The following is a 12,105-nucleotide window of genomic DNA, read 5'->3' as shown; positions in this document are numbered from 1 at the left end:
TTTTAGGCAAGCGGCTCATTTTCAGAACCGAATTACTGAGCCTGAAGTCCAGGAATTCAGCCCTGCCCATCACCCAGCCCAGGCTGCACCTCCTTGCGATCCTGTCCCATTTCCAACTGAACATCCTCAGGGCTGAGCCACCCACACCTCCATCCCTGAATTCAATTCCCATTTCAACCCTTGCTTTCCTTCTTGGCAGATCATGGGAGTCTCCCTCCCTCCCTCCCTCCCTCCCTCTCTCACCGTGCAGCTGCTCAGCTCTGCGAGGGAAAGGCTCCCAGATGTGCTTGGGAGGGAGTGGGCAGAGTTCTGAATTCCACTCCTTGCTGGGTGGACTCTTTGTATATTTTTTTTTTTCCCAGGAGAAAATATGTAGAAAGTCCTTGGAGAAAGGCTGGGGACCAGGCACGTCCCTGTGAGCGCGCTAACCACAAGGCTAGGAGGTCCTGCAAGTCATCTGCCCTTGGCTTGCCTTTGCCTGCAAGATGGACCGGCGGCTGATGGGCAGATCTCGGCATCATCGGCAGCTGAAGTCCATCTGCATCACACAATAGGTCCCTAAAACCTTTCCTGGAGATGGCTCAAGGTGACCAGATCCTTTAAGAAAATGAGGCTTTACTCAAAAGCCAGTAAGCGCTGCAACACCTAAACACCCACATTTGGTATTTTTGGCTCATAAATGATGTGCCAGATCAGATCAATAAATATTCACACAGTTGTAAGTTTTTTATGGAGCTGGTTTCATTGCATTTTAAGAGCATTTAGCTGTGGTACTTGGTAGCTACTTGATTATTGCGTGAGACAATACATTTATGAAGTGTTGGCCTTCATTTAGTTAATCATTTAATTGATGTGTTAATATAAAAATGGTTTGAAACTAATTGTTTCCATGGAAACAGGAACCCAGCAAATGATTTCATATCACAGCTTGGCAAAAGAAAAAGAAGAAACTTCTGTAATTGTTCCCATTAACCAAGCGCAAAGGATTCATGCTCAATCTCCTCTACACTCTGCTTCACTTCTGCTGTGAATTAGGGGACGAAAAGTCAGCACAGAACCACATAAAAAAGCACTGAAACAAGCTGCACTTTATTGAGTATTTGTAGTTCTGCCACCAAAACCATTTCCCTTCTGCTTTACAGGTTTCTGGCCAGCAACACCAATGACTGTCACGGCCAACCTGTTAATTCAGAGATGTCATGCACAGGGGATTTAACCATGCACGAGCTGTGTCCCTGCACGAGGAGGGAGAACATCCCTGACCACATCGCAGGACTGAGATGCAGGCTGGAGACAGACAACCCTCACCTCAAGGGTGAGTGCTTAGAAAGTGCAGACGAAGCCAACTGTTGGAGCACATAATTGGGGCAACCCTCCCCAGCAACCGAGATAGGCTGCCATGCAAATCTGTGTGTGTACACGAAATAACCCAAACCTCATCTTTACTGAGGTTTTCCCCTCTTCTTCTATAGGATGTACTGATGACTGAGTCATGGAATCATAGAATCATAGAATGGTTTGGGTTGGAAGGGACCTTAAAGATCATCTAGTTCCAACCCCCTGCTGTGGGCAGGGACACCCTCCACTAGACCATGCTACCCAAAGCCCCATCCAACCTGGCCTTGAACACTGCCAGGGATGGGGCAGCCACAGCTTCTCTGGGCAACCTGTTCCAGTACCTCACCACTCTAACAGTAAAGAATTCCTTTCTAACATCTGATCTAAATCGACCCTCCTTCAGCTTAAACCCATTACCCCTTGTCCTGTCACTACACTCCCTGATAAACAGTCCCTCGCCATCTTTCCTGTAGGCCCCTTCAGGTACTGGTAAGCCGCAATTAGATCTCCCTGGAGCCGCCTTTTCTCCAGGCCGAACAACCCCAACTCTCTCAGCCTGTCCTCATAGCAGAGGTGCTCCAGCCCTCTGATCAGCTTTGTGGCCTCCTCTGGACTTGCTCCAACAGCTCCATGTCTCTCCTGCACTGGGGCTCCCAGAGCTGGACGCAGTACTCCAGGTGGGGTCTCACAAGAGTGGAGTGAGGGGCAGGATCACCTCCCTCGACCTGCTGGTCACGCCTCTTTTGATGCAGCCCAGGACACGGTTGGCTTTCTGGGCTGCAAGCGCACACTGCCGGCTCATGTTGCACTTCTCATCAATCAAAACCCCCAAGTCCTTCTCCTTGGGGCTGCTTTCAATCCATTCCTCGCCCAGCCTATAGTCGTGCTTGGGATTGCACCAACCCATGTGCAGGACCTTGCACTTGGCCTTGTTGAACTTCATGCGGTTCACACGGGCCCACCTCTTCAGCCTGTCAAGGTCCCTCTGGATGGCATCCCTTCCCTCCAGCGTGTTGACCACACCACACAGCTTGGTGTCATCGGCAAACTTGCTGAGGGTGCACTCGATCCCACTGTCCATATCACCGACAAAGATCATCGCAAGGGCTTTGTTGGTTTAGAAAACCCCCAGCAACACTGTACTAGAGAGACTCACATTTTCCAGTTCTCTGAATTTCCCACCAGACCATGATTTCCTCATCCCAGGCAGCCCAGTGAGGAGCAGCAGGTCCTAGCAAGGTGCTTTATGGTCATGGACCATCACGTGCAAGATCAGCCTGGCCAGTTTTAGTAAGACCAATGGCTCTACAATGCTGTGGGGTGGTCTGCCTGTGCACCCGTGCGGAGGTGTAAGCCTCCCATGCACCCTCCCATCCCAAGGTGGAGGCATCTCCACTATCCCCCCCATTTGCCTGGGGTGGGTCTGCCCCTGAACCCAGCACCATCACGCACAACAATAAAAGGGAACTGGCAGCACAAAATCCATCCTGGCTACCAGGCCAATGGCCACCCAACCCCACCAGCTTCTCTGGAGGGATCAGGAGACATGGACCTGCTCCATCCCCAGAATGACCGTAGAACCAGTTTCTCACTAGGCTAATTACTGCTAATTGTGCCACTTTGCTATCTCACCAGCCGTGCCCCGAGCAGGGCTGATAGGGTATCAGTCAGATAAGGAGCACTCAGCACAGGTAACTGGTAAATGTTGTCAGACCTGCGGTGGGGTGAGCTGCCTTCTGGAGGGGTTATCTCTCCTGCTGAGAGCCTGAGGCACTGACGTCCTAAGAGGGACACTGGGGTCCTAAGGATATGTGGAGGGTAGCTGCGACCAGCACGCTCCTCTAAGCTTTTTAGGAGGTGCTGTAAGGGATTTTGGTGACTCGGGATTTGAAAACATTAGAAAAGCAAGCTGGCATTCATTTTATAGTAATTATTTTAAATTTACTTAACATGCAGCTTATTCTTTTGAGTGGTTTTTGCTGTTGTTAATTTAACACTGTGGAAATGAAAGTTTCATCATTTCTCCCTTTTTTTTTCCCCTACAGAGAAATAAATTCTGTTCTTTTAACAAACACTGTATCTCTCAGATCTTTTGTTATTTTTCACCATCTCTGCTGACCTACATGAAATAATTCAGCTCCTACACTGGCCTGAGCACTAGGTAGGAATTATTAACACCTGCTTACCAAAGTGGAAACTTGGACAAGGTGTCACTGTTGTTCTGCAACATTTTTGGAAAATTACTTGCTGTTGAATACTTGAAAATTTTGCAGCCAACCCAGAGAAAAGTCTTGTGTGTAGATGTAGCTTCTGGCTGTGTGCATATAACCACGCGTCACACCTGGCAGGTAAAACACACTGGTACGCAATGCCTGGCTGCATCAATACCGACATGTTGTCTTGCACTTGGGTATCTCGGTGCTTGCTGTAAAAACTGAGAGCACCACTGCTTTGTTTGATGGGTGAGTCAACAGAGCTTGCTCATGGCTGTCAAAGTCAACGGCAGGGCAACTGGGACACCTGAGAATTCTGCTGGGTCCTCTAATCCAAAGCTTGGGATATTTTCCATCTCAAGTATCTCCACATATAACAGCAATGCAGGAGAGATGGATAGGCAGGCAGACAGAACATTTTCTTCCTTGAGGTACCTCAATCATCTGCTTTTCCTTTTACCCTGCAAGTCCAGTCCGCTTTCAGTTTGGTTTAAGTTACCAAAGTTTCTCAGCCTGTTACAGTAAAGCTCATAACAAAGTCTGTGGCCAGCTCTTTCTTTGATAATTCCTTTCCCCCCATTTGTTTATCTCAAGTACTGAGCTTTGTTCCAGGCCCAAAACCAAAAGCCTTTCTACCCTGTTCTCTTCTTGACTTGTTGCAGATGTAACGAAATAAATCTTTAGAAAGAACAAACCTTCACTTCCTCTCTCCCGTCTGATTCAGTCACAAACCCCAGGAAAGAAAAATAAATCACATTGTGAGCTTGCCCAGTCTTGAAGGATACCACGTCTAGTCCTGTAGGTCACCGCATTCAAACTGGACGTGTCCATCCCTCAGAGAACTCAGTGACCACACCAGCCCAGGCTATCATGTGAAACCACCCGTGCAAAACAAAGCTGCGTGCATTGCCGTGGGATGGTTGCCCATCTTGCCCACCCTTCCCAATTCTCCACATTATTTTTCCCTGCCATGGTCTGACAGTGGGACAAAAATCTGATAACAAAGAAATCCTTATTTTGAGCATGGCCAAAGTCAAGGACCGACAAAAATGTTGTGATCAGCCTGAATTGAAGCTGAGGTGATGGTCAGCAGCAGTTTTGAGCACAACCAAGCTGTTGGTGCCTTCCCTTGGGCACTGAAGGGTGATGTGCATCTCTGGCTTTTCTCACAGTCCCACCAACAGCTCTGCCCCTCTCCTCTCTCCTCTGCCACCCAACTAATGCATTTTAAACTGTAATCAGAAAAATCAGCTGCAGGATGTCTTTGTTCTTCTAAATTGGCCATAGCAAAGAGGTAGAATGTACCTCACAATAGTTTCTCCCCCTTCTGAGAGATGTCTCCACGTGAAAGATGCGTGGCTTTTACATCCACCATTGAAGAAAGGCTCAAACAATCTCTAAACACAACCCAGTCATGGTGTATTACCAAATTACTGTTTTCATCCAATGTGCCAGAGATCCCATGTACATTCTCCCACCCTGCCCCAGCTTTGGGGTGAAATGCATCAGCCTGAAGCCCTTTCCAGTGCCCACTTCACTTTGCATCACCCTGGACTGGGCACGGGCAGCTGGTCGTGGTGTCCCCACCACAAGGATTGCAACTGAAGTGGGGCACAACTTCTTAAAACAGGTTGCCTATGTTTGCCTACCTGCGTCTTCAGTTGACACGGGTCTAAGTTAAAGAGACAGACCTGGCTTTAAGCTGGGGAATACTGGGACTGTATAAAAGGGATGATCTAGATTTACACCAGGTAGCATCTGGCCCATTCGTTTTTATTCTTTCAACGGTACATGGAGGAAGATGTGCAAAGCACAAAGTCAGAAGACATTTGAGTTATGCCTCTAGTCCCAGACCTTCACTCCAGAGGGATGAACTGAGTGTTTTCTTTCTTTTTTTTTTTTAATAAATATAAACAAGAGGTCTTTGCACATTTGAAACAATCCGTACAGTTAGCATTGAAGAAAGTGTAATTAGACACTTTGAGAACTGGAAGAAATTAACTCCAACCACAGACCGTCACTCAGACTATTACTTAATAATACTTCCCAAATGTGCAAAGTACTTAGTTTTAGAATAACAGGAAAGAAGTGTAACTCCTCACCGAGAGCAAAGCCTTTGGCCCAGAAAGTGTGCACGGAAAAGACAAAAGCCACCTTTCTCCAAAGCCAGAAGATGCTTGCAACCTCCCATCACCCAAGAGGTACCAGGATGCCTGGCCGGGACAAACCTGCTCAGCCATGGTGCTGGGCTGTGAAGGATGTGATTCATGGTTCACATCCCCGCGGTGCTTTGAATGGCTGGAACGGAGTCAACGGGAGTGACCGGCCCGAGGTGCAACGAGCTGCATGCGAGAAGATCGCCTTCAGTTTCCAACATGCCAAGGAAACCACTGAGAAATTGCTGTTTTCCTTCTTCTCCAGCACCAGGCAGAGCCGTTGACTCACCCTGTGCTACAGAGGCCTGGCTAGAAAGAGATTATTGTGATTTCTGCCCGTTTCTTTCCTCACTACAAAAGGCCCCATTCATCTGGGCTAATTTTGAAGGGAGAGCAAGGGGTATCAGTAGCATGAACTGTATCTGAGTGTCTCGACCACATTTCAGCAAGCCACACTTGTTGGCCAGTCCAACCCGGTGAAATAGATATCTTTCATCTGAAGCTTTTTAGTGGATCGTTTCTCTGATTTTAAACAGAAGTATCTTTTCTGGCCGTGGCAAGCTTAGAAAGTACTGACGAAGCAGGGACGGCCATTTCCATAGCGAAAACAAGAGGCCATTCAAAAAGTGGGAGAAAAAAGTTGTTCTCGCAGCAGATATGTGTTTCTGCTGCTGCAATCAGCGTACCTACATTCGCCTACCTAAACACACCCCATGTATATGCAATAAGGCCATGTCCAGAACAGTGAATTTCTTGCCTTATTTCAAAGCACTGAAAAAAATAGATTTTTTTAAAAAAAAACGTACATGATGCCTTACATGCTTAACCGCTAGTCTTTGTGGAGCACAACTGGGACTGCCTGTGTATGCGGGAAGAGCTACAACATAATTGCTTTCAGCAGAATATCACTGTAGTCTATAATTAAAATATATGAGGTTGCCAGTTTCAAAATTTTTAAATGATTTCATCTGTATTTGGGTGATTATGTCTCTCTGAGCAGCTCATTTAAAATGATACTTCTATTTTCAGCACACAAAATGGATGCTGGGCAAAAGAGAAAGATAATTTTGTCCTCTCCTTCTTGCAGTCCCCAAGAAAGCATCTAGAGAAGCCTGGAGAGACAGAGCTCAGACTTCAACAGCATGTGCCATCACTGGGGAAATCCTTGGTTAAAGCTGCTCATAAAGTGTCATTCCAGAGATGGAGTGGAAGGTGTTGAGAAAGAAAAGGAAAAAAAAAAAAAAGAAAAAAAAAATCACTAACAGAAAAATCTGGCACCTCCTAAATCAGAGTGACAATTTCAGCACAGTGTTTATACAGGGCAGTAAAAATAAATTGCCTGAGACTGATTATACCCACATGCCACTCGCCAGGCAACAGGGATGTCCCGCAATATCGGAAACCAAACACAAGGAAACACGTGCCAGTGGCAATCACCATCAGTGCGACAGCATCGGGGCCAGGACTGCTTTCTCCCCACTCTCAGGAAGTGGAAGCAGCAGTAGGAAGAGGGATGCGTCCCTCCTCCCTGCCACTCAGACATGACTGTGTGAAGGGTGGCTTTTGAGGCCACCACTGATGAGGAGTCCTGCACGGACCACAAACAAATGAGCAGTGTGGTTTGAGGGTGTCCTCAAGCTTTGATTAAAATAAACTTGCACAATCAGGAAGCCTCTCTGCAATTTCTTCCACAGCTGGGATCTGTGGGATGGGCTGGGGAGTCAGTGACTCCATCCCTGGTCCTCTCCTAAAGCCCTCATGGTCCCATCCAGTTTGCAGCCAGACCTACCCTGAACCTCATGCAAAAGTGAAGGCACCTCAGCTGCATCCCCTCTTCCTTAAGAATAACAGCAGGGGAATATCCTGACCCCATCTTCAGGAAAATAACTCAGGACATGTCTGCCCTTAGCATATAACCCACAAAGTGTCCCAGATTAGCACGGGTGGGAAGCAGCCCTTTTCTCTTCCCCATTGTAATGCCCCTAAAAGCCTTTCTCTTATTTCTGGTCTTTCTCCAAGGAAAGAGAGAGTCTTTAAGAAGACTTCTCTGCCCCAGGAGGCTGGATGGCTCCTCATAGTGGCACAGCCCCATGACCCCATGTCTAGTTTTGGTGGCATTAATGTCCCCAGAAAGCTTTTAACTCTGAAGCTGGAGGAGCTCTGAAGGTGCTGGGAGCTGTCGTGACATCAGTTACCTGCTGGGCTGAAGTGTCTTTGCAGGAGGCAGTGAACGAGCCCCATCCCTTGTCAAAAAAAAGATGCATGTGCTGACATAACAGAGGGGGTCAAAGAATGGAGAACAAAAAAACTCAGCACAGTTAATATATGTGACCATGTACAACTATCTCCATCAGAACAAGGGCTCCGTGCTCACCGCAGCTGCTTATTTCACCTGGCGGCAGGGCCAGAGCAGGCGATGCAGACACCAAATTACCTTGCCAGGGCTCTGTTGCTCTTAAAAAAAAGGAGAAAGAGCAAGAGACAAACCCTCTGGAGGACAATTTTGGGCACAAGAGGACAGTACGAGTGTGCTGACTGCAACATGCGACAACTTTCAGGACATCCTAATGACATGGATATGTCCAGAATAAATTCTGTGCACATTCCAGTCACTCATGGGCTTTGGCTTTGGAAATGCCTTGACTTTGTGGCTTTCAGCAGAGCGATAAAACCAGCTAGAGATGTGCTTGGTTTCCTTTGACAGACGCCAAGGCCAGCCATGCCTCAGCGCTGCTGGGGAGCATCCTCTTCCCCGTGCAGGAGGGATGCACGCTCATGAGCTGTTAAAGGTATGTGTGGCACGCAGCGTTTTTGATCAAAATAAGTAATACAAGAAGGCAAAGATGATAGCATCGCTGTTATAATCGTAATGAGTCACAAATGCTATTTTGATGGTTTTCCTTGAAAGAAATACACAAAACCCAAGCGGTTTAATTAAAGATCTCCAAGGCTTTGTAATCAGCATGGCCACAAATGAAGGCAAATCGACTTTCATGTGGCAGAATACATGAGCAGTTTTCCCATTAAAATAAAAATAAAGAAGAAAAAAAGACATTTTAAAGAGTTTTGCTTATAATGATACCAGGACATGACATGAAGGACCTATATCCCCCATGTGAGAGGAAGACTGTGATTAGCTTAGATAAAGCACAGAGGGTTCAGAGGTTTTTTTACCGGTTTATGAATACATGCATTACATTACGCACGTCTGCTTAACACTGAGCGCATCTCCAAGGAGTCCTTTAGCAAATGCATTTGGGAACAAGAAAAGGAAGAAACTCCCATGGGGTCAAAGATGCTGACAGGTAGAAACATTCACCAAGCTCAATTTCTGAAGCTCTTTCTGAGCTTTTTCCGAACAAATGTCCAAAGCCCAGGACACAGAAGTAGCCTTTGAAGCTGCTGAGATCTTTAAGCCAAAGAAGTAGGATGGGTCACTCAGCAAAAAAATTTTATTTCTGGCAAGCACGCATGGAGAAAGTGAGCATTTTTGACCTAAGCGTGTATGGGGCTCTGACCACCTGGGACTGATCTGCTCGGAGGAGCAGGAAACACTGCAAGGCTCGACCTGATAGAAATAGCTACTGTTTCCTTTGCATCATGTCACCACCGAGCCTGCGAGATGCACAGGATCCCGCGTGCATCCAAGATTTGCTGCAAAACATCAGGGAAATGGTGAGAGGGCAGATTAATCCCGTTTACTCTGAAGAAGCCCATGATTAATGCAACTTGGATGGTGCTGTAGGAAGGGGGATGGCTCAAAAAGATGGAAGGAAGTCTGTGGCTGTCCTTAGTTGATACTATATATGGTATTTGGTCAGTTCTCCTTTAGAAGCTGCAGCCAGAAACGCATTTTTATTGTATTTCTTTTTAAAGCAGAAAAAAGGTCAAATAACTTCACCGCTCTCAAAGAGACCGTGGTGATGGATCACGCTGCGAGTGGCAGCTGCTAAGTTTCGAGCCCTGGGAGCACTCGTGGGGACTGCTACAGGGGTTATGCCCCCCCCTTTCCCTCTGCCAGACCAGCGAGCCCTTAGACCGGGTGGTCTGTCTGCTCCTACTCCCTCGGGACTCCCCCAGCCCCAATTTTGACCCACATGGACTGGCTCATTGGGGAACTGTGTCAGGTTTGACGCATGAACCCTCTGGACCAGAGTGGTGGTGTCTGTGGAGGGGACAGCCATGGGCTGGCAGGAGTCAGGGCTCCGAGGAAGGAAAGGGTCTTTCTTCTGGTGTTGCTGACTCCCACCACACTGCCACACTGGCAGCGCTAGGAGCTGTACGGGCAGCGATTGCGCATGTTTTGGCCAACCAAAGAGGTTACTCATGGGTGATGAGACAACTGCTGGCCACAGACTGACGGAAGAGGAACACGTGGGACAACAGGGCAATGAGCAAGAAGTGAGTCTGTCTACCTTGGAGAAGTCCCAGAGGAACACAGCTCCTTCCCTGTCGCATCCCGCTGCCGAGAAAGCCATAAGCTCACCTTCATCATCAGCCCCCTGAAATCTCAGTGCTCCTTTCAGCCTGCCTGATAGCTCAGGTTCCTTTCATGGGACAGGGCTTTGCTAGCAGGACAGGTCCACCATTTATTCCCAGTATGAACTGGCCACCCCAGCAGGCTGATTTCTCAGGGCTGGGGCCATCTAATTGACCCACCTCCTCTCCAATAGCTCTCAGTTAAGGTCCAAAGCATCTGGGGGCTGCATTTTTTGCAAAGCCTGGCAGCCCTTTCCCTCTCTGATCCAACCGGCACTGATAACCAGTGTTGCTGAAAGCACAGGAACATCCCCCCTTCCCTCCACTCCCCTTTTACATCTGCTCTACATTTGCATCTCAGAAATTAGAGAACTTAGTTATGCGGAATTACATAGCTCGGGCTGGAGTATGGAACTGATTGGGTATTCAAGCTAAATAAGACGAGTTTAAAGATCTTTCCAGGAAATTGAGTGGAACACCCAAACTGACATTTGGTATTAAATATTATATTTGTGCAGTTGCTCTTTATAGCCCGTTGGCATTGAACATCTGGGAGCACGATTTATAACATACAGAAACTGAATACCTGCTCAAAATTATGCTCATCAGAGCTCAGAAATTAAAATATTACTGTGTACACTCCGAGCCAGTCCATTCCTAAAAGGTAGAGCTATTAAAATATGATTAGTTGAGCCATATCTGGTCTCAGAAATGTCATACACCATTACAACTGAAAAGACCTTGATGCAATATTATTGGCAAAGTCCCCTGCTTGATCAGCAGCAAGATGCCAAAGAACGAACCTTGCAAATACTTGCTCCAGCACCAGGGGGGAAATTAAAAAGAGAGGGGGTGTCTCAGAGCTCTTGGTTGTACAGATTGGGGTGGCTTTGGGCTCCTCCTTATGGGAGGCAAGAGATGAAATCTTGTATGGGTTTTTTTCTGATGTGGGAAGAGCCCCGCCGCCCTTTGCTGCCTTGAGCGCATGTTGCCTCTTCGTCTTCACCGAGCACAGAGGTGGGGATCATCCCCTGCCACAACCCCGTCCCAGTCCCCAGCGATCGCAGCTCCCCGTCCCTGACATGTTCATGTTTCCAAGAGCTCCGCACACTTCATGGGTGGTCGGGATTGCATTTCTCCCCCTTGCCGGAGAATAAAATCCAAACAACAACCACAGAAAACCTGCAGGGACTGGGCCCAGGTTGGGGTAATTATGATCTTCTTCCGCTTCTTGCAGCACAGTGATATATATATATATATATATATATATGTATAATGTATAAAAAATTCTTTGCAATAGATGATTGTCTCTCCTAATGCGGCAGATTGACCTAATCAGGTCAGCATCGCACAGCGTTAATCGCTGTAAGCATTTCTGCACTGAAACCTCTGCAGATCACCCCACGGGCAGGGCTCAGCCAAGAGGGGCTTGGTGCTGGGTGCCCCATCCCCAGCACCCGCGGGCAGAGCCCTCCAGGTCTGGGCTGCTCTCGGATTCGGATTCGCGCAGAACCTCCCCTGGGGCTTGCCAAGGGGTTCAGGGCAATTGCCTGCCCTGGAAAAGTCCCTCCGAGGCACTGATCCATTGGTGCAATTACAACAGCAACAAAATCCCCCGGAGACAGCCCTTGTTCTCTGTAATTGAAGACATTTCCCATAGGTGGGTGGCATATTTTTCTCATGAAACGTGGCTGCACTAAACCAGACATCCGAGTAAGATGCAGTTTTGCAAAAACAAGGCAGAAATGCAGGGTTTGGTTTTTTTTTTTAAGGTCTCAGGACTGAGGCCAGGTGAGGTCCCAGTCCCGATGCCCCCACTTTGCTGCTCTCTGCCTGCTCAGAAATCCCCCTAAAGCGAAGGCAGTGCTGCGTGTCCTGGCCCGGCGGGAGCTGCCGCTCCCCGGCTTTGTCAGGGCTTA

General features: G+C 47.8%; 1 protein-coding gene across 9 annotated transcripts in view; it reads left to right on the top strand.

Annotated features, from left to right (window-relative positions):
- The window catches only part of LOC129212464 (uncharacterized), a 37,030-nt gene that overhangs the window by 16,582 nt on the left and 8,343 nt on the right, over positions 1 to 12,105 (top strand). For 2 of the 9 annotated variants that reach the window (XR_008579180.1, XM_054841077.1), the window contains one exon: positions 1,143 to 1,315. Coding sequence is in view for 3 of the 9 variants with exons in the window: in XM_054841077.1 (XP_054697052.1) it covers positions 1,143 to 1,315 (173 nt within the window). In the remaining 6 variants the exon portion in view is untranslated. Of the gene's footprint in view, positions 1 to 362; positions 587 to 1,142; positions 3,500 to 6,736; positions 6,755 to 6,794; positions 7,360 to 12,105 lie in introns of those variants that run through there. The other 7 variants (XR_008579178.1, XR_008579176.1, XR_008579175.1 and 4 more) reach the window with 6 other exon arrangements.

Source organism: Grus americana, chromosome 13 (assembly GCF_028858705.1).
Source record: "Grus americana isolate bGruAme1 chromosome 13, bGruAme1.mat, whole genome shotgun sequence".
Taxonomy (NCBI): domain Eukaryota; kingdom Metazoa; phylum Chordata; class Aves; order Gruiformes; family Gruidae; genus Grus; species Grus americana.
This window is presented reverse-complemented; position numbering and strand designations above follow the sequence as displayed.